This window comes from Lasiodiplodia theobromae (assembly GCF_012971845.1).
Source record: "Lasiodiplodia theobromae strain AM2As chromosome Unknown scaffold_20, whole genome shotgun sequence".
NCBI lineage: Eukaryota > Fungi > Ascomycota > Dothideomycetes > Botryosphaeriales > Botryosphaeriaceae > Lasiodiplodia > Lasiodiplodia theobromae.
This window is the reverse complement of record NW_023336409.1, coordinates 646,986-674,927: the sequence shown is the minus strand read 5'-3', so window position 1 is coordinate 674,927 and position 27,942 is coordinate 646,986. Positions and strand designations below refer to the sequence as shown.

General features: G+C 56.5%; 4 protein-coding genes across 4 annotated transcripts; 1 reads left to right on the top strand and 3 right to left on the bottom strand.

Moving 5' to 3' along the window:
• Window positions 1–44: 44 nt before the first annotated feature.
• Window positions 45–1,612, top strand: LTHEOB_6985 (Phosphatidic acid phosphatase beta protein; the record flags this gene model as incomplete). The annotated part of the gene is made up of 5 exons (XM_035516300.1): window positions 45–217; window positions 271–568; window positions 627–665; window positions 752–1,124; window positions 1,206–1,612. The coding sequence occupies 5 exons, from the start codon at window positions 45–47 to the stop codon at window positions 1,610–1,612; spliced, it is 1,290 nt and encodes a 429-aa protein (XP_035371952.1).
• An 879-nt stretch (window positions 1,613–2,491) lies between these two features.
• On the bottom strand, window positions 2,492–9,164 carry LTHEOB_6984 (Prefoldin; the record flags this gene model as incomplete). Its single annotated transcript, XM_035516299.1, has 4 exons — window positions 2,492–2,647; window positions 2,797–3,433; window positions 3,485–8,464; window positions 8,527–9,164. 4 exons carry the CDS (start codon window positions 9,162–9,164, stop codon window positions 2,492–2,494), a joined length of 6,411 nt encoding a protein of 2,136 aa, XP_035371951.1.
• A 4,888-nt stretch (window positions 9,165–14,052) lies between these two features.
• LTHEOB_6983 (PAK-box/P21-Rho-binding protein) lies at window positions 14,053–16,713 on the bottom strand (the record flags this gene model as incomplete). The annotated part of the gene is made up of 4 exons (XM_035516298.1): window positions 14,053–14,157; window positions 14,211–14,645; window positions 14,702–15,916; window positions 16,009–16,713. 4 exons carry the CDS (start codon window positions 16,711–16,713, stop codon window positions 14,053–14,055), a joined length of 2,460 nt encoding a protein of 819 aa, XP_035371950.1.
• A 6,980-nt stretch (window positions 16,714–23,693) lies between these two features.
• Window positions 23,694–24,772, bottom strand: LTHEOB_6982 (5-methylthioadenosine phosphorylase; the record flags this gene model as incomplete). Its single annotated transcript, XM_035516297.1, has 3 exons — window positions 23,694–24,091; window positions 24,158–24,667; window positions 24,745–24,772. The coding sequence occupies 3 exons, from the start codon at window positions 24,770–24,772 to the stop codon at window positions 23,694–23,696; spliced, it is 936 nt and encodes a 311-aa protein (XP_035371949.1).
• Window positions 24,773–27,942: the final 3,170 nt, after the last annotated feature.

The window sequence follows — 27,942 nt, the reverse complement described above, 5'->3', positions numbered from 1 at the left end:
CTCACATTGTTAGTTCTGCAAAGAAGACTACTCGCTCCTCAGACATGCCCTTCTTCAACCGTAATCGCCCGTCGGTTTCCGACGACAACGCCACCACAAGCACTGCGCCCGTCACGCACAATGGCCACACGGATCACTCCACCAGGAAGCACACTTGGCCCACCGATGGCTCGCTGAACAAGCGGCCTCGGTTCGGCCAGTGGCTGAAGGCAACATGGTGAGCAGCCTCCACCAGAATCAATCCCACAAGCAGCAATTAACCTCCATCAGGCCCGACATCCTCACCATGATCTGCCTGGGCGCCATCGGCCTCGGAGTCTACGAAGCCAAGCCCGCGCCCTCGCGCTCGTTCCCCGTCTACTTCGAGAACGGCGAGATCGTGTACCCGGAATTCGCCTACCCGATGCGCAACGAGATCATCCCCATCTGGGCCGCCGCCCTGCTCGCCGTCCTGGTCCCCATCGCCGTCTTCTTGATCGTGCAGATCCGCACCCGCAGCTTCTGGGACGTCAACAACGCCACCATCGGCCTGCTCTATTCCATCATCACTGCCGCCGTCTTCCAAGTGGTACCTTTCCCATGCAGATACTGTTGAAAGCAGCCCTCAAACGCTAACTCTCCAGCAGTTCCTCAAATGGCTAATCGGCGGACTACGACCACACTTCGTAAGTCCCCCTCGTCCCCGTCCCCCTCCCCCAACTCCCCCCAACTCCCCCCAACTCCCCCCAACTAACCCCCCTCTCCCCCACAGCTCGCCGTCTGCAAGCCCGCCGTCCCCCTCAACGGCGTCAACTCAGGCAACGGCCTGCGCGGCATAATGTACGACCGCAGCATCTGCACGGGCGACGAGAAAGAAATCAACGACAGCCTCGAGTCCTTCCCGTCGGGCCACACGACGGCCGCCTTCGCCGGCTTCGTCTACCTGTCGCTCTACCTGAACGCCAAGCTCAAGGTCGCCGCCAACTACCACCCGGCCCTCTGGAAGCTCGTCGCCGTCATGGCGCCCCTGCTCGGCGCCACCCTCATCGGCGGCGCCCTCACCATCGACGAGTTCCACAACTGGTACGACGTGCTCGCCGGCGCGATCATCGGGACGTTGATGGCGTTTACGAGTTACCGCATGGGTGAGCTTTATCCCTTCTCCCCGTTCCCCTCGTCCTCCCTGGGGTCCTTTCTCAAGCCAGAACTGACACGAACGAAAACAGTATACGCATCCATCTGGGACTTCCGCTTCAACCACATCCCGCTGCGCCGCGACGTGCCCTTCACCTACGGCGCAGGGCCCGCCGCAGAGCTCTTCGCCGGCTTCCACGACACGCTGTGGACGCGCCAGGCCGGCTGGGGCGCACCGGAGGCGTGGTCCAGCTACGGCGGCGCGCCGTTTGACGCCAGCGCCGCGGGTGGTTTCGCCGGGCCCGGTGGAGCTGGGGGTGTTATGGCTGGTCCTTCTTCGGCGACGGCGACTGGTCACCATCATCGTATTGGTAGTGGTAGTGGTGGACATGGGCATGGAGGGTATCCTAGTGGTAGCACGGCCACGAGGCATAGTGTTGAGAGGAGGCCGGTGCCGCCGTCAAAGGACCACAGGGCGGCGCCTGAGCACATGGTTTAGACCGAGAAGGATGATGTGAGGGCGGAGGAGAGAGCGATGTCCTTACTTCTTTTCTCCTTTGATCCCTATGCGGCCGTTGGCATCCCGGAGAATCGAGCCATTAAGAAGGACTCCGACGACGAAAGTAATAATTACGGCAACCCCATCTAATGAAACACGGAAAAGACGAGATGAATCAATCGATGGGAGGTGTTTGAAGGCGTTAATGACTGGATGATGAGAGAAAGGCGTGCTGGTTGGAGTAGATACCCCCCCTTTTTGATGGAAATCAGAAAACTGCTGCTACTAGTTTGGCATACACCTCAGTATTACAAATTATTATCGGTTCACGATACAAAAAAACAAGTCTTCAATCGAAGTAAAGTGATATCTTCAACCAAAGGCTCGTGTGTGTGCGTGCGTTCTGTGCGTAATGTGCTCTCTCGCTCTCTCTGGCCCGAACCAAAACTACACGAACTGGGTATCAAGCGCTGAAGAACGGAAGTGAGTTCATCAACAACCTCCCCCAAAGCCAAAATAAAAAGGGCGGAAAGAAAGGGGTAAAAATCCACAATCGAAAAACATGTGGGAAGAGAGCAAAAACTCCTCTACCCAGGAGAGCAATTAACCCCAAAAAAACAAGAAGCAATCCAGAGCCGCTTGTGCGATTGAAAATAGCCTTAAGAGGAAAAGCCCGACACCCCGAAGAAAAAAACCTTGATACCGTCCGTTCCGATGCGAATAGAGAGCAAAAATAAGAAATCTCCTTCCTTTTCATCGCCCATCATTCGTTTCATTCCTGGTCATCCTTTCATTTGTTGGTCCGTAAAAGTCGCAGAATTATCCCGGAACCAACCATTACATCCCTCGCTGACTCTACGTCATATGATGCGGAAGCGCTCATGAGTCAGCCGAGGTAGCGTGGACAGTAGTGGTCACCGAAGAAGTCTTCGTGTTGAAGCCGTTGCGAATGAATCCGGAAACATCCTGGTTGTGCGAGATCAACTCTTCGTTGAGCTGACCCAGTTGACGAACTTGCTCATGGATCCCTGCCATCTTCAAAAAAACGCTAGTTAGCCCGGGACTCACAGGGTGAAAGCCGACGCAAATCATGGCTGTTCGAGGGGGAAGGGACGGGCTCTTGGAAAAAACCAAGGAGAGCTGACCATTGAAGCCGTGGATGGCCCGGTCTGATTATAACGCACCTGGCCGCTTGTCGACTTGTCGTTCGACGCGTCTCTCTCCGCATCGCCAGAGTTCCTGTATTGCGGGGGAGCACCGCCGTTCTGGCGGTAAGACGAGACCTCAGTCTCGAGCTCGATCAGACGCTGCTTGTAAGTCTCGCACTCGCGGATCAGCTCAGCGACGCGAGGGCTCTCGCGGGTACCGGCAATCTCAACGTGGAGCTTGTCGATCTCGGCGTTGAGACGATCAATCTCGGTCTCAGCGCGCTTGATTTCGGAGAACTGGTCGTTGATCTCGGCCTTGGCGACATCGAGGAGATCAGTAAGCTTCTTAACCGTGGTTTCCTTGTTCTTCTCCATCTCAGCCTTGAGTTGCTCCTGGCGAGAGGCGGCTTCCACCTCAAGCTTGGACCTCTCCTCCTTGAGAGCCTCCTCGAGCGCTTGCTTGTAGAGCTTGTCAGTCTCGTCATGCTGCTTCTTGACACGGGCAATCTCTGCCTCGAGCGACTGCTTCATGTTTTCCTGGTCCTCCTTAAGCTTCTGCTCGATGGCAGCCTTCTCTTGCTCGTAGATCTGCTCAAGAGTCTGCTCCATCGACGAACGCTCCTTGGCATGCTCGGACCAAAGCTTCTCGAGCAGCTGGTCGTGCTCAACACGGCTGCAATCATACTGTTAGCTTTTTAGCGGCTAAAATATTAGGGTGTCTTACTTCTCCTCGACCTCCTTCTTGAGCTGCTCGAGCTCGGTCATCTTCTCCTTGAGAAGGGCCTGCTTGGTCATCAAGTCGTGCTCGAGCCTTTCGTTCGCATCAGTCAGCTGCTGGTTGAGGGTCTTGAGCCTGACAATCTCATTCTCCAGCTCGACACGGACACGGGCGAGTTCAGCCTCAAGCTCGCGCTTCATCTTCTCCAGACCAGAAGCGTGGTGGCCGTCACGCTCCTCGTGAGCCTCGTCAAGAGCCCTGAGGGTTTGCATGAGACCATCAACCTGGCGAGACTTCTCCTCGAGCTCAATCGTCTTCTCATCAAGCTCGTGCCTCATGGCCTTGTAGTCATCAAGCTTGGGCATGGCGTCATCAATGGACTGGCGACGGGCAGCAAGCTCCTGGTTCATGCGCGACATCTCGGCATCCTTCTCCGCAATCTTGTCGGCCATCTTGTACTCGGCATCAGCGATCTTATCCTGGAGGGACTTGACGACCTTGGCGTGCTCCTTGTCAATGACCTTGAGCCTGTCGTGAGACTCGTTGAGTTGGCGCTCGGCCTCGTCAAGGGCACCCTGGAGCTCCTCAACCTCCTCGTGGAGTCTGTCGATCTCCTCGTGAAGCTCGGGAATGTGGCGGCCGTCCTCCTCGTTGGCCTGGCGGGCAGCGAAAAGTTGCTTCTCAATGACCTCCTTCTCCTCGGTAAGACCGGTGATGCGACCCTCAAGCTTCTTGATGCGGTCCTCGAACTCTTGGCGAACCTCGAAAACATCAGGACCCTTGACGGCAGAGTCGAGCTCAAGGTGCAAGTTGTCGATAGTCTGGCGCAGATTCTCGATCTCGTGGTCACGGCTCTGCAGAGTCTGGGCGCTCTCATCAAGCTGGCCGTTGTAGACGCGCACAAGCTCCTGGACCTGCTCCTCGTACTCCTTCTGCACGGCCTTGGCAGCGCTCTGGTGGAAGTCGATGGTTGCAAGAGCGTTCTGGGTCTCGGTCTTCTTGACCTCGAGCTCCTGAGCCACAATCTCGATCCTGCCGCAGAGCTCAGTGATCTGGTTGGCCTTCGCATCCAGCTCGTTGGTGAGGCCTTCGACCTCGTCCGCACGCTGCTGCTCAAGCTCCTTGATGCGGTTCTGGAGGTTGGCCATGATATCATCGTGGCCGATCTCGCCCTGGTGCTCGCTGCTCATCTGGTCGCGCAGCTCCTTGACAGTGTCCCTGGCGTCCTGAAGAGCTCCGTCCTTGGCCTCAGCGTCATCCTCGAGATTAGCCTTATCAGCCATGAGCTCAGCAATCTCATCGGTCAAGCTGTGAATGCTCTGCTTCCTGGTGCTAATGCGAGCGGATGCGGCAATCTTCTGGAGGCCGGCAGCGTACTCGTCCTGCAGCTTCTCGACGACATCGGCGTGTTCCCGAGTGGACCTCTCGAGACGCTGGAGGAGGAAGTTGTAGTCATCGTGGCTCTTCTCGATGGCGATGGCGTGAGTCTGGGCGGCGTCCTGGGCGCGGGCGACCATCTCCGCCTTCTCAGCCTCGAGCTCAGTGCACTCCGTCCTGAGCCTCTCAACCTCGGCGACGAGATCAGAGCTCTTGTCGGAGGTGTTCTGCTGCAGGTTGATGACCTTGTCCTGGAGGGCGGCAATGGTGGACTGCATCGAGGTCTTGTCCTCCTCGAGCTCCTGGATGCGCTGGGTGAGCTTCTCGGTGTCCTCATCGGCACCACGGGAGCCATCGGCCTGGTCCTGCTGGAGGGAGGTAACCTTCTCCTGCAGAGAGATGATGACAGCGTCCGTGGAAGCCTTCTCCTGCTCGAAGTCGGCAATCTGCTTCTTGAGCTTCTCAGCCTCACCGGTGGCAGCAGCCTCGGTCTCGGTGCGCTCCTGCTCGAGAGCACGGATTTTGTCCTGGAGCGACTCGATGGCCGACTGCAGGGAAGCCTTGTCACTGTCGTACTCGACGCTCTGCCTCTTGAGGGAGATGGAGCTGTCTTCGACAAGGCGAGCCTTCTCAAAGGCCTCCTTCTCGAGCTCAGCAATCTTCTCCTGGAGTTCAGAAGTAATAGTCTGCATGGTCTCCTTCTCGCTCTCAATGGCGGCGCGCTTGTCCTGCAGTTCGGCAAGCTGGACACGAAGGGTCTCCTGCTCACGCTCGAGTCTGACAGTCATTTCCTGCTCAATCTCGGCAACCTTGGCTTGGTAAGCAGCAGCTTCCTCCGCGGCCTTGAGGCTGTTCTGCTCGAGCTCCTCAATGCGCTTCCTGAGGCGCTCCTCGGACTCGGATGAGGCGTTGGCGTGCTCGGACTTCAGCTCCTCGTAAGCAGCACGCTGGGCCTCCATGCGGCGGTTGGCCTCGGCAGTCTCCTCCTCCAGCTCGCGGAGCTTGTCGTGGAAAGCCTTGCTCTCAGACTTGGCGTGCTCCAAGTCCTGGATGGCCTTCTGGCGAACCTCATCCATGGTGTTGTCCAGTTCAACGGTGCGCATCTTGGATTGCTCGTACTCCTTCTGCAGGTCCTCGAACTGCTGGGCCTTCTCGGCCATGCTCTCCTGAGCAGCCCTGACGGTCTCCTGGAAAGCGTTGAGCTGGGTGGTAAGGCTCTCGTTGTCCTCCCTAGCCTTGACGAGAGCGGCTTGGGCCTCGTTGTAGTCATCAAGGAGTTTCTGGGTACGCTCGGCAGCCTCACGCTCGATGGTGGCGATCTTCTCCTGGTAGCCAAGAGCCTCCGCCTTCTCCTTCTCGAGATCTGCGGCAAGCCTCTCGGCCTCGGCCTCAGCAGCAGCGACCTTCTCGGCAGCCTCCTTCTTGACCTGCTCAATGATCTCATCAAGCTCAGACTGAGACTTGAGAGCACCACGCTCCTCGCCAAGCTTCGCGAGGTCCTCGTGGAGCTTCAGCTTCTCAGCCTCGGCGGCAGCCAAGCTTTCAGCAGCTTCCTTCTTGACTTGCTCGAGGAGGTCGTCAATTTCAGCCTGAGACTTGAGGGCGCCGCGCTCCTCCTCGTGCTTTTTGATGTCCTCTTGGTGCTTCTGGATTTCTTCCTGAAGCCTCTGGGCCTCGGCCTCGACAGCAGCGACCTTCGCGTCGGCTTCCTTCTTGGCCTGCTCCAGGAGTTCGTCAAGTTCGGACTGAGACTTGAGGGAGCCACGCTCCTCCTCGTGCTTCTTGAGGCTCTCTTGAAGCTCGGTAAGCTTATCGGCATGGTCCTTCTCAGCGGTAACGAGCTTCTCCTCAATGGCAACGATGGCAGCAGCAGCAGTCTCCTGCTCTTCCCTCAGCTTGGCGGCGTGCTTCTCAGTGGCCTCAGTTGCCTCGGTCTTGAGGTCGGAAATTTGCTTCTCCAACGACTCAATCGTGGTGGTGAGAGCCTCGCGTTCCTCGTGCAGCTGCTTCTGGTACTTCTCGGACTCGGACTTGAGGGCGGCCACCTCGTCGCTGGAGCCATCCTTGGCAGACGACAGCAAGGTCTCGAGCTCGATGATCTTGTCAGCGGCAGACTTCCTTTCGGTCTCGAGCTGTTCCTTAAGGCCGACGACCTCCTCGTTGGAGCCATCCTTGGCAGAGGAAATAAGAGCCTCCAGCTCGATGATCTTGTCGGCGGCAGTCTTCCTCTCAGCGCTCAGCTCGTCCTTGAGACGCGCGACCTCCTCGGTGAACTCGGTCTTCGCCGAAGAAAGCTGGACCTCAAGCTCAGTGATCTTGTCGGCAGCCGACTGCCTCTCGGCGTCGAGCTCCTGCTTGAGGCGTGCGACCTCATCATTGGAGCCGTCCTTGGCAGACGAAAGTTGTGCCTCGAGTTCTTCGATCTTGTCCGCGGCCGTCTTCCTCTCCGTATCGAGTTCAGCCTTGAGGCGGCTGACCTCATCACCGGTGCTTTCCTTGGAGGCGGCGAGTTCGGTCTCGAGCTGGCTAATTTTCTCGGCGGCAGCGTTTCTCTCCGCGGAAAGCTGCTCGTTGAGGGACTTGACTTCGTCGCCAGAGTTCTCCCTAGCGGCTGACAGATCCAATTCGAGTTGAGCGATCTTCTCAGAAGTCGCCTTCTTCTCGCTCTCAAGTTCGCTGGTGAGACGGGCAACCTCGTCGTTGGCGTTGTTCTTGGCAGCGGCCAATTCAGACTCAAGCTGGGAGATCTTTTCGGTCGATTGCTTCATCTCTTCCTGAATTTCCTGAAGACGGGTGAGTTGCTCGTCGGAGCCACCGCTGGCAGCCTTGAGATCCTGCTCGAGCTGCTCAACGCGCTCATCTGCGAGTTTCTTCTGAGACTCGAGCGCTTCCTGGAGGTTCTTAACATTGGACAGCTCCTGCTCGAGTTGCTTGAGCTGTTCAACGGAAGAAGTCTTCAGGGCCTCAAGTTCCGCCTCGAGGCTCTTGGTCTTCTCAGTTGCGATGCGCTTCTCCTCTTCGACGGTCTTCTCGCGCTCCTCGAGCTCGAGGGAGGCACGCTCGAGTTCCTTTTGCAGCTCCTCGAGGGTGTTGTTGAGCTCTTCCTTCTCTTCGGTGGCCTTGGTGGCCTCATCCTTGGAGAGCTCAAGGCGCTGCTTGACGTCTTCGAGCTCAACGGCCTTGACCTTGAGTTCTTCGTTCCGACGGCGGATGTCCTCGGTCTGAGTCTCCCAGCTGGAGTTGGCGGAGGTCAGAGCAGAGCTGTGGTCCTCCTGGGCGCGTTCCAGTTCTCGTAGAGCTTCGGATGCCTTGACATCGGCGGCCTCCTTGTCAGCCTGGAGCTCTTCCATGTTGGCTTCGAGCTCTTGGATTCTGGACTCGAGGGCCTTCCGTTGCTCGAATTCTCGGGTAAGATCCTGCATGATCTCTTGGGCGTCGCGGGAGGCACGGGGTGATCTTACAAGATCATCGGCGGCAGGAGCGTCCGCTGAAGCGTCCGCTGGAGCATCCGCTGGTGCCGGAGTCTCGACGTCTCTGGCCGGCTCCGCTTCCGCTTCCGCAATTGAGGGAGCCGCCTCTTCCTCGTCCTCGGGTGCCTTAGGAGCGGGGCTGAAAGTCAAAATGTTAGTCTAAGTTTGTAACCGGGGTGAGTAAAATTATGAGCAACGTACCTCTCGGGATCCTCTTCCGCGGGTTTGGGTGCAGCAGCAGCCTTCTTTGTGTCGATGGATGCCCTAGTCACCGACATCCTTGTGCTGGGACGAGCCGCAGTGGATGGCGGCCTGGTGCTTGTTGCCGAGGCACGCGTAGTTGTGCTGGAAGTAGTGGAAGTTCTGGAAGTGGCGGCGGGGCGCTTCGCTGCTGCAGAGGCGGTGCCCGACACAGGAGCAGTGCTTGTGCGGCGCACAGAAGCGGAGGTGCCCGAGGTTGCAGACGAGCGGGCAGACGAAGAAGCCGTGCCCGTCGTCGACAACCTCTTGGCCGCTACACTACCCGGTCTCTTGTCATCGCTGGCAGCGGCGTCGGTGGTGGACCGCCTGGCAGCTGATGCGGTGGTTGATGTGGCACCAGGACGGGTGGGCGGCTTGTTGATGGTGCTGCTGGTCGAGGTGCGCGAGGCCGAGGAGGAGGTCGGCTTCGTAGCAGTCGAGGTGCGCGTGGTGGTGGTAGACGTCCGTGTGGTCGACGACGAAATGGTTGAGGTGGGCCGACGCGGGGGAGCAGAAGCACCAGTCTTCGTCGCGGTGCCGGCGACAGAGGACGTCTTCCTGTGCGAGGAAGCGGCCTCAGGCTTCTCAGTGTCCGCCATTTTGGGAGTGGTGGAAGAGCGGTGGAGGATGTGCTCTGCTGAGATGGAATGAGCCCCGCGGCCGCTGGATGTGCGACGCTCGGAAGCAATTACAAAAGGCAGCGGAGAAGAGAGAGAAGAGAGATGCAAGGAGAGGGAGACGCGACGTCGGAGGACTTTGGATGTCGGTGTGGGAACTGCGGCTGCTCTAGGTGGGTTGTGCCTTCCACTCTTTCCAAAAAGACGCGCCGAGTGGTGTCGGCGCGGATGCCGGTCAAGCCCCTGACCGCGAGACGATCACAGCGTCCCTGAGAACCGCCGCCAGGACGAATGAGGGGCAGCTTCTGGAAGCTCGAACACGTCTGAAGACGGCATTGACTTACACCGCTCTACCCAGAGGCATTGTGGAGCGCCAATGATGCCATGGGCGTCGTGCCTCCATCTCCGGCCGCGATCCTGCATGTTTACTCACAGCACGCGTCGCGCTGCCATTGAGTCGCGGGGACGGCCAGGCAGCCTTCCCCAGGTTGTCGCGTTTGAGGGCCGCATGTGCAGACAAGCTTCACGACGTGCTGTCTTTTTCAATATTCACACGTTGCGCCTCTGGACAGGCGAATAAGCCCATGCAGGCGCCTAGCTATGCGTTCACGCACATATTTTCCGCGATGGCGCGCGCCACATCCCCCAAGCTTCTGGTCCAGCGCGAACGGCTCGTCCACGGCAGCCCCTGTTCTGAGACGCTTCTCACTGCATATTCAGCACGCAGGAGCTCAACATGCTTCATCGAACCTTGCAAAACGACGGGCACTGGTCAGCCGCCTGGTGTGAAGATGCGACCCGAGACGGCTGGCACGCCCGACGAGAAGGGTCAGGAAATCCTCAGCGCGCTGGCATCATCGACGAGGCCGCTGCGCTCTGACCGCGCGAATCCACTCTATCGATTCACATCATGTGTCCATGAAGCCTCCCGTCCTGTTTCGCATCAAGCGCGGCGATCTGCAGCTAACAGCAGCGCCGCGTGACACGCGCGACTGTATAGCAACGCGGCGGTTTGCCTAAGTGCCTGACGAAGGAGTCTGAAGGGATGCTGAGGTCGATAAGGCGCAAGGCCAAAAATCGCCGGGGGCCCGCTGATCGCACACCGCAAGGGGACTGACTCTAGCAGGCATCGGAACACCGCCGGGCGGGTACGATGCGGCGCGAGCGCAGCAACACCAAACCACCGTCACGGTGAGTAAGCAGCATGCAGCCGACGAACGGCAGAGAAGACACGGTTGGAGCCGTGTCTGAACTGCGCCTCTTACAACATCCGGGCGGGAAGCGCTACGTGCGTTGTCCTGTCCAAATCTCGTTGAGCTGCGGGACCCGCCGTTACTCGCGGCGCGCGGTTTTGGCGGGCTGTGGAGACGTACTCGACTCTTGCGGGGACATGGCCCGGCTACGAGAACCCAGCACGCCCTCCGACTGCCGCCGTTCGCTGCAGTCACCGTTGCCGCAGGGGACGTACGACGCAAAGGTACCGTGCCTCTGGGCATGCAACCCAAGGAATAAGAAAAAAGATGGAGTTTCTCCATTCATGCACATCCCCACGGGTATCGGACTACTTCCTCTTCAATCGGCCTCAGAACCGAGATGACCAGTGTATCGTCCAAAGCGCTCTTTCACATGCTTTTCTGTGCCTTTCCAGTTCTCCCTCTTCGACCCCGATCTTCGTACCGATTCCTTTTACCCGCAGAAGTCACTTCAAAGTCTCACGACCTGTGGCACCACTGCATATCCGCACCCTCACTGCCAAGCGCCCGTCAACCCAATGCTCGGACGCGGCCATTCCCACTGAAGTGGGGGAACAAGCGTAAGCAAAAACGAAGCGCACGTACGCTCTCATGCCCAACGCGCCCGCTCGTAACCTTCAAAAGAGGCAGGGAAAGACAGTCGGCGCCGGCCTCACGTCCGCGACGCAGCGCTTCGACTGCCGGGCTAGCCCAGCGCAGGGGTTGGAAGTGGGGAAGAGACGGGCGGCGCCTTTTTTTTCACACGAGAAACCAAGGCCCTCGCTCCTTCCCGCTCACCCCCGAAAGGCGGTCGCAGAGGCGGCCCCGGGCGGGGAGCTCCAGCAAATCGCCGGTCAGTGGGAGAGGTTGGGGCATCGGCAGCCCGGCCACGTCTTTTGGCACTCCTCACACATGTTGGTGTATCTTGTGACCTGTAGCAGGGAGGTGCCAACCACATCGTGTACATTCAGCGATAGGGCTGTTAGCTCCCAAGACACATCAGCCTGTCAAAAGCTCCGAGAATATTCTCGAACGCAGCTCCCGATCAGCTAGCGGTAGCAAAGGGTACCACCCGCCACCTCTTGGAACCCTTCTATCATAGCCAAGGACCCTGGAGACATGTGGAATTTGCGCACACGAGCAGACCCTTAATCATGAAAAAACCCCTTTGTCCCAGCCCAACAGCGTTATCTCGATGCCGGCTGCGACCGCGCGAAACCGAACGCGTCACTGTTCGGTACGGGCCGGAGGCTGGGAACAGACCGCAACTCACCAAGCCGACTGCGGCCACGATGCCGCGGGAGAGCAGATTGCAATCGCACGCCCGGTTTTTTGCCAGCGGTCTGCCCTATTTGCAGGGTCTCACCAAGTTTTTTTTCCCCAATGCCCGTCGCTGCTGACAGCAAGAAAGCTAATCTCCACCTCCGCCCGTCGCTTAATGCTGACACCCTCCCTGTCAAAGTCAGCCTTCATATTCATGCGTGGAGTGCATAGAGAGAACACTTTGCCCGCCCTATCCGGTCATCCACTCAAGCCCTCAGCCATCCATCAATGCCTTGGAAAAGTTGGCACAGCATAAATAGCCCGTTTGCGTCATCGGGCAGACCCACCGGCTAAAAGATGCCGCGGGAGGAAATAGATGAAGTAGGGCTCTTCTCTGCTGCCCGCTCTGCAGGCGCGCGTCGAGGTCATAGCAGTATTGAATATTGAAAAAAAGAAAAGAGAGAACAAAACTCCAACTTCGCATGCCATCACAGTGCCAGAAATGCTCTCCCTTTAGCGCCCAAGTACCGACATGTCGGAAATATGTGCATCTGACCACGCACGACAACACCGGGCCAATGAGCACACCATGTCTGAACTGGGGTCGAGATACCGATCTGCTCTCTCTACTCAGCCACAAGGAATGGGCGAAGGGTGGTCATGATAAGCCTTCCAAAATGTACAGTAACTTTTGCTTAACGGAAGCGAACTGTCCTAGCTTATTTCGTTTCATTTTTTCGAAGCTACCATGGTAATATATATGAGAGGGTAGGATGCGCGCGTATTAACGCTGCTAGTAGGAGAACCTTTTCCAATGGGACGAAAGCGCCATGCACCTAGTCACGCTTAGGCTTACGCCCATGCGCCAAAGGAAGTAAAGGATGAGATAAGAGGCAGAAACGAGTACGTACCGTTGGCAATAGTTCGTGCATTAGTGTAGCGGCTAAAAGCCAAAACAAAAGTCGGAAGGGGTATCCACTACATCATAATTGCTACAATACAGTCAGCCTCCAAGTTTGCATACGAAGCCACGTTCTTTCAACCTGTAGGCGAGAGGCACGTCCGGAAATAAAAAGAAGAGAGTGATTCAGCACGTAACATTTTCTGGCGCACAGGTAGATCTCGGTTCTAGGGTGATAAAACTTCGCATGGCCATCGTTACTAGGAAGATCATAAGGGCAGACACGCGCCAGAGGGAAGCACGAGCAAAGAGGGACCCTCGTATGACCCGAGCCGAAATGCTCTTCCTTTTTGAGCTGGCGCACTTGCTAATGAAAATGTTTGCCTCGGCCGAAAAGAAACAAAATTGAGATCTCTGTTTTCACACGTGATAGTCGGGCGTTGAGGCCCGGGAAGAAAACAATCGAGCAAGACCGGCCTTGAAATTTATGAATCACGAGGAGCCCTGTACCCATATACCTACGCTCTTCTTTTGTATGAAAAGTTTACCCGGCCATTTTCCCAGTTATAAGTAATAGAAAACCAAGCACCAAGATTCGAGAGTAAAACCAAGAGCTCGCACGCTTGTGTCAATGTCCAGCAACCCGGCAGTAAAAGAGCAATCCATCCAGAAGAGAGGGAAGAAGGGGAACGAAGGGAAAAAAGAAGAAACGCCAACGCATGCCTCGCCATGGCTCTCTGCCACTACTAAGCGCGAGCCAGGATATCTCTTTCGTCAAGCAACAATCCAGACCGCACACGCGAATGAAAACTGCCCCGCAGCCTCGAGGCGCAAATAGAAGAGAAGACAAGCAAGAACCAACAAATGTGGATAAGTGACCGGCATATGATCTGCTTCACCTGCACATCCAGTGTACCGCGATCAGTGATACCCATCTTTCCCAGTCACCGCCAGATAAAAACTTTATTTGTGTGCCAGTCAGCCGTGTTTTCCACTTGTTAGGCTCATGTTCCACTGTTTTGATCTGCAGTCGAAGCCGAATTTATCCAGCAGCGGAGAAAAAGTCCCTCATCGTAGTAGAAAAAAGAGCAGAAAAAGCAGAGCAAAAGCCTAAATGGATCATAATCGCCGACTCCTAGCCCCCGCTTTCATAACTAAGGCTCGCAGGTTGGAGCTGGAATCGCACTAATGCGGCGCCGTTAGCCGCCGCCGAGTCGAAGAGGGCCATGGAAGAGAAGATTCGCTCAGATGCCAAAGAGGCTTTCGCGGAAGGTCGTTGTTGGTGGGTATCCGTATACGCTATCGCAATGACGCGAATGCTGCACAACTAGACGCGGAAAGGTCGAATCGCTCCATAAACTTCGTTGAGGTCTTCATAGTGCGGTATCGTGCTCGCAATTCGGCTCAATATGCATCACGCTCTAATAAACAAAATGATTAGATGAGCTCCACCTCAGGAATGGTCCCGGGGAAGCTAAGCGCCACCCTTCTTGCGCCGCTCCTCAGCGCGGGCCTGTCTGGCGGCCTTGACCAGGGGCGCAAGAGTGGCGAGGGGTTCAGCCGTCTGAATGAACGGGTGCTTTTGAATGGTCAGTAGCTGCTTCATGGGTTGTGGGGCCATCCAACACTTACAGTGAGCAGATCGTGGGCGCTCGCACGCTTATCAGGATCAACCTTCAGAGCGAAGGCAAGGAAATCCTTGAAAACAGGCGTGAGGTTGTGCTCCTCCTTAATGGTAGGAGTACCGTTGGTTGCAATGAGCCAAAGAGCGCGAAGGGGAGACTCGTTCAAGTACGGAGGCTCTCCCTCAATCATCTCGATGGCCATGATGCCTAGCGACCAGATGTCGACCTTCCGGCCGTATTCCTTCCTCGTGACAACTTCCGGAGCCATCCAGTATGGCGTGCCGACCATCGTTGTCCTCTTCCGCTCGGATTCGTTAATCTGCGCGCAGAAACCGAAATCCGTGAGCTTGATGTTACCCTCCAACGACAGCAGAATGTTATCCGACTTGATATCGCGGTGAATAACTCCCTTCGAGTGCAGGTGTTGGAGGCCGCAGAGAACCTGTCAATGTCAGTCCAGTTTCGGGAGAAAGCAGAAATGGCTGGAAAATAGCTTACCTCGCGGGAAACAGCAGCGATTTGGCCCTCGCTCATGATGTTGAAGGTAACGACGTCTGTCAACGAACCTCCCTCCATGTACTCCATCACCACCCAGAGGTCACCCTTGACCAGGAACGAATCCATAAAGTTGACGATGTTCCGGTGCTTGGATTCGCGCATAACCAGGATCTCGTTGATAATCAGATCTTTCTTCGGCTGCTGGTCCAGGTTCATCTGCTTGATGGCAACGCAACGGTTGGTGCCAACCTGGTACGCGGTGAAAACGCCACCGGAAGCTCCCTGTCCAATCTTGGTGAGATTTCTGTACATGGTGGTGGGATCCGAAGGGTTGCAGATCGCGTTCAGCCTCTGGATGATATCGCTAGGCTGAGCACTCTGCCGTTGCCGCCGTTGACCAGGGCGACCACCAGGAGGAGCGGGGCCCATGCGCGGTGCCTGGGTAGTATGGGGAGCATTGTTCGGGTCGGTTGCTTGAGCAAACTGCTGCTGTGGGTTTGGTGGCTGGTAAGGAGGGTTCTGCTGGTAGTGTCGCTGGCTCCGAGTCCGCTCGATCTGCGCCTGCTGACGAGCAATGGATTGCTGAGCCGCGAGCATGGCCTGCTCCTGCTGGGCTTGGTATTGCTGCGTGGAGCCTTGCGTCGGGGGCTGGCCGTAATTCGTGGGGGCTGGGTCCGTGGTCGTATTCGAGCGACTAAGTTGACCGGTTGGCTTAGTGTGAGCATTCTCATTGGCAACGGGCGAAGCATACGAGACAGGTGAGTGATCTTCGGGCACACGATCCATGCCAGCGGGCGCAGGCGGGGCGGGGCGAAGCGGCATAACCTTGGGCTGCGGCTGGGCCTGCGGCGGCCGGGGCGCAGGACGATGCGGGACCATATCGCCGTTGGGCGACGGGGCCTGGGTCGAGGCGTGACCTGGGCGGGGGATGGGAGGCGGCGCACGAGGGTTCTCGAAAGAGTCTTCGGCATTGCGGGGGAAACGAGGGCTAACGGGTGGGCTCATCAGCGGCGTCATGCCGCCAGCTTGCTGCGACACAATGTTGCTGCTCGGTTGGGCATGGCCCAGCTTGTCCCAGATGTGTTCGTCGGCGCGGCCGCCCTGGCTCTCCTGGAAGAAGTTGACGACCTCGACGAGAGCCTCGGGGTGTTGGGTCTGATCCTGCTCGGTGATACCGTTCGCTTTGAGGATGTTCTGCCATTCTCGCGGCAATCCCTGCGACAGACGTGTCAGTCAGCTCGGCTGCAGGGAGATGCGCGCGCTTGAGGTCGGGGGGCTGCGCTGTTTATGCATTGCAGGCGGCTTACCGTGAACTCGCCAGTGTCGTTGTCGATCGACACATGGGTGACGTGGAGCGGGTTGGTTGGGGTGCTGATGGTGGGACGGCGCGGCGAGCCGACGAGGCCGCTCACGAAGTTGGTGAAGCCGGTCTTGGTCTTCTTGAGGGTGTCAGGGCGGGTGAGCTTGGAGGGCTTTACCTCGCCCGAGAAGCGCTTGTGGTGGTTGTCGTCGGACCTTGCGGGGTTGAGGGCCTCCATCTTGCGACCCAGCGCTGCGAAGCTGGCCGACTGTCTGAGGCGCGGGGTGAAGAGGCGGGCATCCGCCGTGTGCGAGTGCTGCGGGGGCGGCGGGCGCGAGGGCGAGCTGGACTTGGAGCTGATGGCGTTGATGTTCTGGTACAGGCCCTGGGCGTCGAACGGCGACCCAATGAGCTCGGCGGAGCTCTTCTCGGTGACGGAGCGGCGTTGCTGGCGCTGCTGGTGAGCGTATGCGGAGTCGTCGAGGGCGTTCTGCTGGCGCTCGAGCGAGGAGCTGGACGAGGAGGGAAACTCGCCCGTCGGGCTGCGCTGATGGCCGAGCGAGTGGAAGTGCGGGTAGGTCGGGGCGGAGGGAGCGCGGCGCAGCGAACGGTGCTGGTTGTAGGCGACGGGCGGCGGGGCCTTCTTGGTCAGGCGGCGGTGCTCGCGATGGTGGTGGTGCTGCTGCTGCGTGCTCGACGGAGGGTGCTCCATGGCGGAAGCTGGCGCGCGGGAGCCGGTCGTCCTTTCTTTGAACGGGCAGTGCAGGCAGGCAGGCAGGCAGGCAGCTCGCGAGGCCGTTTGCCAGGCCGGGGTTGCGCTGACGGATCCGAGCCGCTGGGGACGTTACGCTCAACCTGCAGGGCCAGCGATGCGGGCAATATACAGGACGAGCACAGAAGAGGTGCACCCGAGTCTTTGGCGATACTGTCGCCCGAAGATGGAGACGTCCGCACGTCGCTGCGCACCAGCCCACGACACGCACGGAGCCCTAAACGCGTCAAGGATCCAATTCTGTCAACTCAGCTCAGGGCAGCCCATGTCGTCGGGCACTCAGTCTATTTACGGGACTCGCGGGACGCACAACGCGGGCGCGCGCCACGGGCATCGCCCTCCCTGCCCGCCTGCACAACGCTGCCAGCCGCCTGCTGCAGAGAGCTCTCGCACTGCCTCCAAGCCGCGCCCAGGGTTTGGGCGCGCGCGACTGTAAGGGCGGGTCTCCAGCAGGCGTTTCAGGCAGCGCCCTTAATCTCGAAACCGCGGCAAGGATGCTCCGCCATTGCGATGGTGCCGGCTGCATGAGCGTTGCAACTTGCGCCCCGGCCTGCCGCGCGCGAGTAATGGCGAAAGGAGAGAAGAGCGACGTTGGCTTCGCACGCACCAGACCAGAGCCTCCGCCGGCAGCGCCCCCGGCAGCCCACCGCAGCGCCGCCGCCGCGTCCCTGTCTCCGCAATAAAGTTGCTGGTGTGTGCGGCGGAAAACAGATTGCTCACCACGTGTGCCAGACAGAGGATCCTGGGATCACCGCCGAGCGCTGCGCTCGGCCGCCGCGGCGCGATCGGATCGACACCTTCTTCCCAAAGCCCTCGCCCATGGTTCTCGTCGACCGCAACGCAGCCCTGATCGCCGCCCCAAGTCCATCATCGCACTTATTTCCGGTCTCCACACGCTCCGGTGCCTCGTAGCATCCTGAAGTAATCTGCAGCCCCGTCTGGATGCGGCAGCATCACACAAGAAATTTGACGGGAACCACATCCCTGCCCGCTCGATCTCGACCGGGCGGCCCCATGAAAACCCACCGGCAATACCCACCACCACGCCGATCGCGCCTCGTGTGCTCGTCTTCTGGAAAGTGGCCAGACACCGGCGGAGCCCTGCGCGCCGTTTCCAACCGAAATGAGCCTCCGCGTTCCCAAGACCGGCCAGGATCAGCCACCGCACAATAGGCGGCCCGGCTTGTCTAACAGCTGCTGGAACGCTGGACGTCGAACCTCAAGCCTCTCCTTCCAACCGAGATACACGCGTTGAGGTTGCCGTCTCGGCCGACCAGCACCAACTGACTCTCAACAGGTGGCCAACTGTCTAAGACAATCCCCCATGCCGGAGTCCCTGGGCGTGTTCACACGCCACGCCCGGGGTTGACCCTTCCTTGCCTCCCACGCACGTCATTACGCACAGCATGGTGTTTTCTACCACCACCGCCCTCCGCATGAAGATCCTCTTACCAAACCGGAAGAGCAGAAAAGCCACCCTGAACACACGCCGTTCCCAATCATTGACGGCCCGGTCCGCGGCATGCAACCGCCCCGTTACCGCTGGGCAGCAACCACCGTTGGGGACAAGACGTTGATTGCCGGCCAGGATGCCCCCCAAACTGTGGAACGGAGGGACGTCCGCCACCGGCATCAGTTGACCCGCTGCCCCTCACCCCTCGATCCAACGTCAGTCGTGCCTGACCAGCCAAGATCACGGGCGTAGTTTCGAAATACGGGGCTGACATGTATTCACTCTTTGATTTTTACTTTTCCTCCGATCCTTCCGGAGTCTTTCTGCACTTCGCCATATCTTACGAATCCGCGTCACACATGATATTCAAAAGCTGCCGCAGGTGCCCGCCCGCGTTGATAAACTAGCCGTCTTGGACACTCAATTTGCATATCTCTCAGGTATGTCAGACCACGGCGCGTGGTTTTAGCAATGCTTTTTCTTCGCGTCAGGTCTCGGAAGTGGATACGCAGCGCTGCCCACCCCCGATTCCCCTCCTCCTGAAACGGCGTATGCAGGAACAAGCAAGCCACGTTCTGCGAGCAATTGCGGTGTCAGCTTTTAGTACACTGGAGTACAAGAAGAAAGCAGCCGCTCATGCGTCTCGTGCGTACACCGTCCTCCAAGTTTGTCGTCGCTCCATGGCACGCCTCGACTGCTGCCAAGCATTAGCTCGCCCTCATATACAAATTCTTGCTGCGCGTCTCAGCACTTCTGGACTTACAAGCCGACTTATTGTAGGCCCTTTGTTAGCCCCATTCCCCCGCTCGGCAACGACGTAGAAGCACGTACATGGCACGGATGGGCGATGATCGGCGTTCGCTTATCTACACCGGGTCTACGGTCGTCCACTCTCTTCCTGCTGCCGGGCCAGATGCTTCCACAACTTGCCCTTTTACCCTCTCGCCGCCCGGCACATCCCTTGCTCCTTTCCCCGTTCGAGTAAAGAGAAGATCAAGCCACGCGAGCTGCACTCGTCATTCGCCAGGCGCACGCACGCACGCACGCACCATTCCGTCTGCGCGGGGCCAGAGCAGAGCATGGGGAAAGAGAGATACGCCGCGTAACGGCAGCTGCTTCGCCGCTAACCAGATTCGTCATGCCCGTGGAAGGGCAGAGACGAGGCCATCTTGTTGACCACCATGTAATAATGTGTCTGATGTCGTGGCACCGTCCTGCGCGGCTCCTTTCCCACATCCCCCCCTAATCCCCTAGTCTTGTCCCGGATGGCGGCATATTTCATCATGCAGCCATCGTCACATCTTTCTACTTATCTTTTCGTCTGACGTTTTCACTGCCTACACAGGTGCCCCCGTTCGATGGAGTTACGAACCAGTCTTCGAGCTGATTTGCGTCCCTGCAGCCCTCTCTCTCCAACCTGGTTCCCCGGTACTGGGGAGATCGCACTGACTCACCACTTCATTGACAATAGCTTCGTACCTGGCGATCGTTTCCCGCCATCGCCGTATTCACTGCGCTTTCGACAGTTCGGCGCAGGCGCTGCCGCCGGAACCGGACGCGGGGTCACGGTGCACGAACCGCAGAGGCACTCAAACTAGGGGATTGTGGGAAAGGCTGGGGGGGACTTATGGTAAGTTGTAAACAAGCACGTGTGACACAAGACGTTGGATTTGGGTTTTTGCTTCCGTCTTGGTTGTTTTATTTTTGGCAAACGGGCTTCGTGGTTCTTCGCTCTCACCCTTCTAGTGTGTTTTCCCTCCTTCTTAGGCCCCGCGCTCGTGGCTGAGTAACGTGGCTAAGGGCGTTATATGTCCTTATTTGGAGATGTATTGACAAATGCTTGTGTATCCTGTTTTGTCAGCTGTCAGTCGTGGAACAATGATTGATATCGGAGGTGGCCGGCAAACATGCAAATGCTAAATTGATTGAGCAGCAACAATAGCCTTCTGTGCTTTTGCCGGAAAGAATTTATTACTCCTAAATTAGCTTCAAGAGAAGGCGTTCCTATAGCATGATGATTAGGCGTGTCACAACACTGCCTATGTATTACTGCAGCTCTGTGGCTGGCTGAAGATCTTGTTCAGAATCAAACCGGTCAGGTCGAAATTTCCTTGCCCGGGTTTACCCGTAGGTGCTGCTTTAACACATTCCCACTTTTCTTGCTAGTTGTCACTGTAATTGAGCATTGCTGTTAGTTGATGGTGGGAGCCAGGACGTTGTTTTACCTCTATGCAGTGTCGTTGAAAATTTTCCGCGCTCGTAGTTGCACAGACTTATTTTAATTAAACTGAAGAACATGTAGAAAGAATCAAGTTTAGATGGTAGTTATGATGACATATTGGCAGACAAAGTTTGAGCTGTACAGCATGTTCAGGGATCATTTAGTAAAGCTTTACTCTATACCAGCTTTGACTGTTCGACGTGACAGCGCTTGGACATTCGGGCAATACAAACACCCTGTAGATGCACGTCGCCACTCTCACCCGCTGCCACCAGGGACCATCATTTCGTTTCATCTATCCAACAGTTGAGGAAATTGGAGCGCGGCCATGCCCTCCCTTTTCGGTGGTGGCGATAAGTGTCAGGGTGATAGGCTAATGATCCACCCAAACCTTCCCTATAAATATTCTACCCTTGTCTTTAGCTCAGACCGTGATGCGCCGCCGTGCGTGAACATGATTCTTAGACATGCCCCACTATTAGTGGACCCGGTCGCTACTTGCGACATCGAGCAATGAACCGGCTAACAATAGCAATAGAAGTACTTCAGTTGCTTTACCTGTTCACATGTTGCCCTTATCCATGTATTTGAACTATCCTAGCATCTCACGGGGAAAAAAATTGCTGACGTTTGGAAATCACAACTTTATGAGGATCAAATTTCCGCTTCATGGCCCTGATAATTATTTTGCATCTTTTCCTACTTCTTCAAGGAGTGAAACCCTTCGGATTGATTATTATGTTCCGTAAAGTATTGAGACAAAGTCTGCGGTATAGCGAGAATCTGTAGAATAATATATTCCCCATCTCAAGGATGTCATGATCCACAAAAAATTCTCAAACACGAGTGCACCAGCCTATTGCTCCAGAAGAGCTTGACATCTGTTTCCGAAGCCCAGGAGCGCCTTCTCAGTACGCGGTTCAGACAAGACCCGACATACCAGGCTGTCAGCACGTCCGTCACACCGCAAGAACCATGAAATTCCGGGGCCGTCAGAACTATCAAACCAGGGTACGGCATCCAGGGGCCCATGCATTTTGTGCAACTGCCCATGAGGCACATTGCATCTCACGGGGCCCCCAGCCTCGGCAGCAAGGACTCGATGCGCGAAGCCGAGAGCTGCTTGCCCGCAGGGAAGAGAGGCAGCGGCGAGCAAGGTAAGACAGCGTCAATTGGTGTGCACGTCAACACCATTGGCCAAGTATCGGGGGGGTGTCGGCGGCTAGCAGCGTTGGCTGACAGGGCCTTGTCTGCTTATTATGTGTATCCGATAAATCAGGAGGGGGGAAGGGGGGGAGGGAACGAAGGAACCCTGTTCCTTGTCTCTCATCATTGCCACAGCCGCTCTCGTCCACCCCGGTCTATCCCTGGCGACAGATACGAGCGGAGGGAGTACAAAGCAGATTTCTCTGCATAATTGCATCAATGAGCACATCATGAGCAAGTTCACGCGAGTGTGGCAGGAGAGAGCCTCGTGGCAATGATTCTGGTTAGCACGAATCAAGTTGTAGGAGGCAATGTTTGGAACTGGGCTGCTGTTCCCGCAACTAGGGGGTAATACAAGTAAGCACCATGAATCTGTGGAGTTGAGAATCCCGTTTGTGGGAAGGCTTAGCAAAGACTGGCGGTGGAGCGCTGCCGCCGTGGTTGTGCGGGGGCTGAGTCACCTCACCACTTTCCCATGCAAGCAGTCTGAAAGGGAGTCGTGCGCTTTGAAGTTTGGACATCTGGGCTTCGGAAGGAGCTGCCAACGCTCGGGAGGATTGCTTATGGATGTGTGGGGGATCGTTTTGGTAAAAGCTTGGTCCTGGCGGAAGTGCATCTCGTCAGTTCGCAGCCCTTCGATAACAGAAAATGTATATGTGCTGCAGCTTTGAAGCAAGTAAAAGGCTGATAAAATATTTAGAAATTTCCCATTCAAGCAAGCCTATCTATCCGTATGTTGGCGAACAGCCGCCATCTCTCCGGCCTCACAATCTGTCTCACTCCCAATCTCTCAGCGCATCCTTCTAACCTTCAGACCCAAGGTTCGCTCTTACCTCGGTCCCAGCACAGTATTACCCCTCATCAACCTCACTGGCTGGCGTTTTGCAGGAAGGGACTCCGCTGGCAAAGGAGTGCGATGGGCTAGACCCTTGGGATGGCCGAGACTATGGAGCTTGGTGGGGAGCGCGTGCCATTGTAAGGCGTCGGTGGCCTATTACTTCATGTTACGCCCGGCTCGTCGAACGATGCGTTAGGCAGCGCGCCTGAACGTAGGCATTGGGATCATCTCGCGAGGTGATTTCCACGCCTGCCCGGCGTTCGCAGATCGCGATGGCAGTATAATCCAGAGAATCTTCATGAAAGATCCACACCAATGACAGAAAAAGTAAAATGCGAAACGGAAGGGTCAGATAGTAACGGCAAGAGGACATACGGCGCTTCGTCGGGGAAAAAGCGTGCGGGCAAATGTAAGCCTTAAAGTCAGCCTCTGCCGCTGCATGGCGTCTTTTAGGGCTCGGCTCATGTACAGCCACCCTCGTCACTCGAACGCGTATGCTTTTGGGGCGCAAGCCATCGCAGGACCCAACTTCAGTTGCGTGAACATGTTCTCTCTTGCCAATCGCAGGTGTATTGAGCTTCAAAGGCCGAGGGAGCGTGCGGATGTTGCGCCGAAATCACGCCCAACGATTGCCGGCGGCAACCGTCCCCCTCCAAGCCTCAGAATACCGATTTGTCGACAAAGCTTTGATTGCCACAACTAGGATGAAAACGGGGTGAGGCTTGGGATTAAGATGAAGAGGCTTTTTTTCCTACGTTCGAAGTTCTCCACATATGCACGTCTCAAGCCCGACATACTGGCGACTTCCCTGCCAATGAGGCTTCCATTGTTGTGATGACTGGGTCGTGCGTTCTCTCGAGTGAGCGCCTTGGGAACTGGTGAAGCAGCATCCACGACGACATATATAGTGGGTCTAGTACAGACTCAGATAACATCTATTCGTTCAAAGCTGGACTACAGGTCAGCTCTTTGTCATGCTCTACAGTGAATCAGATCTGTCTCAAGGAACAACAACAACTCTACGCATCCTTGAATCATGAACGAAAAACAGATAGGACGTGTTGAGACGGCCTAGCATAATAATAATCAGTGGACCCAAAATGACCTCTCAAAGGAGTCTTGCCTCGAACATTTAAACGCAAGATAATCTCTACGCTCTATGAATTCTCCAAAACTTACCAAACCCAACTCGCAGAAAAAGTCTACTCAAAGTAGCCGGGGAACAGCCAGCTCAGCTTCTCAACCGCTTCCTGCTTCCTGCCCTCGGGCTTGGTGATGCTGCCCGAGAACTTGGACTGCTGCTCGAGGTGCTTAGCCAGGACCAGGTCGCTGTGCTCCTGGGCGCTTAGAGCGTCCAGCACGGCTCCGATAAAGCGGCGGGCGTTCTCGCTGTTGGCCTTCATGTGGCCCATGACCATCTCGACGTTGACGTCCTCGGTCGTGTGCCAGCAGTCGTAGTCGGTGGCCATGCAGATCATCTGGTAGGCGATCTCAGCCTCGCGGGCCAGCTTGGCCTCGGGCAGGGCCGACATGTTGATGACGGTACCGCCCCAGCTGCGGTAGAGGTTCGACTCGGCGCGGGTCGAGAACTGCGGGCCCTCTGTTCAAACATGTCACAGGTCAGCACTCAAAAAAGGCTTCAAAGAAAGGTTTTGGGTAACCGTACCCATGCAGATCAATGTGCCACGGTCGTGCAGAGTGACGCCCTCGCCCTCCAGGCTGTGACCGCACTGGCGCACGATCTTGGCGATGCCCTCGTCGAAGGGGTCGCCGAAGCCGACGTGGCCGACCATGCCGCCCTCGAAGAAGGTGAAGGGGCGGATGCCCTTGGTGCGGTCGATGATCTGGTCGGGCACGACGAAGTCGCGCGGCCGCACCTCCTCCTGCAGGCTGCCCACGGCGCTGAAGGCGATTATGGTGCGCACGCCGATGCTGCGCAGCGCGGCGATGTTGGCGCGGTTGGGCACCTCATGCGGCGCCAGCTCGTGGTTCAGGCCGTGGCGCGACAGGAAGGCCACGGCGATGGGCTCGCCCGTGGCCGGCGACGGGTGATGCAGGATCGAGATGGGCGACGACGGCTGGCCCCATGGCGTGCTGATGTTGAGCGTCGCGGCGTGCGTGAAGTTCGGCAGCGATTGAAGGCCGGTGCCGCCGATGACGGCAATGTGCACCGGATCTGGTGGAGAATGTCAGCTTCATATGAAAGCAGAAAAATTGCGCGGAAGCGCGGGGACGGCGCAATTGAGGAATTACCGGCGTAGGAAGTAGCGACGTTGGCCATGATTCTCTTCGAGGGCAGGAAGACGGAGCGAGTGCTGCACGACTGGAGGAGCGAGCGGCGCGCAAGAGATCGAAGTTGGGCTGTCATGGACTTGAGGCTTCAGAAATTCTGATGCCCCGCCAGGGCCCAGAATGACGCCATGCAGGGATCCTGTGGGCCTCGAGAGTCCGTGCATTCCCGCTCAACACCATCCTCCTATCATCGTCATCGTGGGCTCCACGTTCTACAGTTGGAAATTACGCCGGCAAAGTCGTACCCCAGCCTGAACAAAGGGTCACGACGAGCGCAGTACGAAGTGAAGCATGTAGTCTAGGTTTGCTGCCACTCAATCACGACTGATAAAATGTGCCACTCAGAAATTTGTATTTTTAAGCATGATGTATTTGGAGTGGAAGGAAGATTGTCACCGTCATTGTATGGAGTTCTACAAAAACTTCTACTCCAGAGCGTTTCGTAGTATAGCTTGAATCCTTTATTAATAATTATTGTAAGTCTTGCAAATACATTCTGAAATTCCGCTCACGCTAGGATCACTTCAATAGTGCTGGTGGTATAGTTTTCTGCTTTATGAATGCTTCTCGTAAGATTATTTACATCAATTGAATAACAGAAAATGACAGCCATGTCGCTGCATAACTATCTGAACTTAATTACTTTAATTTTAAAGATTATGTCTAAGCAAAAGCTTGCGAAGGTATTAAGGCATTCGTCGGCACGGCTTCCCTGTCTTCTTCCTAGCTTTCGTACCTGTACAGAAGCTATCCACTAGGCACTGCTTCATGGCTGATAACACATTGCCAGAATGCTGTACGAGAGAAGCGTGGCAATGTCGTTGCTATTTTTGGTATAAAAAGAGCCTTCTCTTCAGCCTTGGGACGGAAGCTAGAAAATTACATTAAGGAGGGTGGTGCGCATTCAATAGATCTAGAATCAAATCCCGTATTCTACGGCGCCACTGCAGTACATAACATACTATTAGAATACGCACGTCCATATTCTCTTATCTTGTCGCCCGGCGAGGCTTGCCGACGAAAGATGGTTGCCGCGCGTCCACCTCGTATTTCGAGTAAGTACCGGCAACAACATCTCTCACCGCAAGCGCCAGCGCTTTTGCGTGCGTCATCACCCGCGCCACGCTTGCGAGTCAGCCGAAGCACGTTCACCTGCACCGCCATCCTATTCCTGCTTGCCTGCGACCAAAGCAGCGCCAGCCTTGCTGCGAGCCTTACTCGTAGCTCAAACCGCCGCATCATACCCCGGCCCCGACAGCCGATTACGCGCCGCGTACGGCTGGTGCGTGCATACCACCCGTCAGGCCTGTCAGCCTGTATATATTCGTTGCATCCTTCCTGCCGCTCTAACCGCTCTCTCGTTGCCCACACGAAAGCCCATCCACGACATTTCACACAATTGCGAGCTGCTGTCCTACGCGCCCCCCGCTCCTCTCGTATCGCGAAACAGGTGCGTACGTACCACACAATACACACATTCTCGCAGCAGGCAAAGCAAGCCAGAGCGCTTTGCCTGCCCTTTGTGCCGCAACGCCGCCCTCTCTCTCTCGCTCCTCCCCCTCCGCCCAAAAAAGCGAACCGTTTCAATTGCCCGCACGCCAAGATGTGCTGACCACCTCTCGCCTCCAGCGCCTTCGAATCCTCTCTCACCCACCCACCCACCTTCGCTCTTCCCTTCCTAGCGCGAGACCGTCCTCCTCTCTCCCATCGTTCGATTCCCTCCTAGTCGCGATCGTCGCAGCATCCTTCCACTACCAGACACCATGCCCGGCTCCATCGCTTCCAGCAGCACTGCCTCCTCCATCTCCAAGCCCATCAAGACGATCAAGACGGGCTGCGTTAGCTGCCCGTGCGGCGACGACGCTGAGTGCACCTGCTGCTTCATTCCTTGGTAAATACTCCCCGCCACATGCTTGCCGTCGTTCTCGGGAAAGATTCGCATACTAACGGTGGTATCGCTATAGCACCGTCATGTAAAACCAAAACGACTTGAAGCGTACGATAATGTCAATCGCGAGCTGCGCGAATATCCAACACGGGCCGAAGGAAGAATGAGGCCGGCGCATGCGGAGCATGTTTACAAAAGCGACGAAGGAGAAGATGATGTTAAGGTGGCATGAGTTGTTTATACCCAAATTCGAAAGGCTTGACTGTTTTTGCTCTGAACGACTTGCCCCATGTCTGCATGAAACCACCGGCAATCGCACAATGTCCTGGTTCACGATTGACTCACATTCTTAATTCTCCAAATTATTCAGAATGGTAAAACAACGCCATACAGAAGCGCTAGTTCGTCATAAATCCATGAAACCTTCGCGCCATGTAGCCCAAGCGCTCTTCCTAAAGCCAAGAAATAAGAAACGCTCCCACCATATCCATCATTATGTATAGTTCCATTTGTAGTGTGTCCGATATTGCTCACATCACCGTGCAAGGGATAATGCAGCACGAGCAGTCGTCGCCGCAGTAGCACGGCAGCTTGACAGGTTTCGTAACAGGCTTAGTGAGGGAGGTTGCGGTCGAGGAGCTGGATGTTGTAGAGCCGGGCATTTTGATTGCGGGTTGGAGGCGTAAGATGCTCGATAAGTAGACTTGATCCCTGTACAGTAGGTGTTCAGCAGGCGTGTTGCGTTTAGGGGAGGCTGATGCTTACGATCCAGGAATATGAATGGGCCCAGGTAGCGAGGTTGTCTGGTAATGTCTGGCGCAGTAGCGAGTGGTGGGTACGGAGGTGAAGATGAAGACTGGGCAGAAGCCAACTTTGTGGTGGCTGAGACCCAGAGATATGCATGCGGCTATGACGTATGCGGGGATGGCTAAGCAGGGCGCGTGGATTGGTAGGATCAGGGAGGGACGATACGCGAAAACCCTTGCCGCCGTCGCGCCAAGTCGCGTTAAAATGCTCTAGCGGATGCTTCCGAGAGCGTTTCAAAATGATTAGTACCTTCCAATTTGAGGAAGAGCAGTTAAACGTTGAGAACCATGCCAAATCGGCGTATGAAAGAGGCAGCAGGTACTCGTTTAGCAGAGAATTCGAGGGTATAGACCTTTCGACATCCACGCCAGGAAAAAAAGAAGCAGAACAGTCTAAAAATAAGCCGCAGTATCCAATGTGCAGTCGTTCATAGGGTAGGTCGTAACTAGAAAACGCTCCAAGGC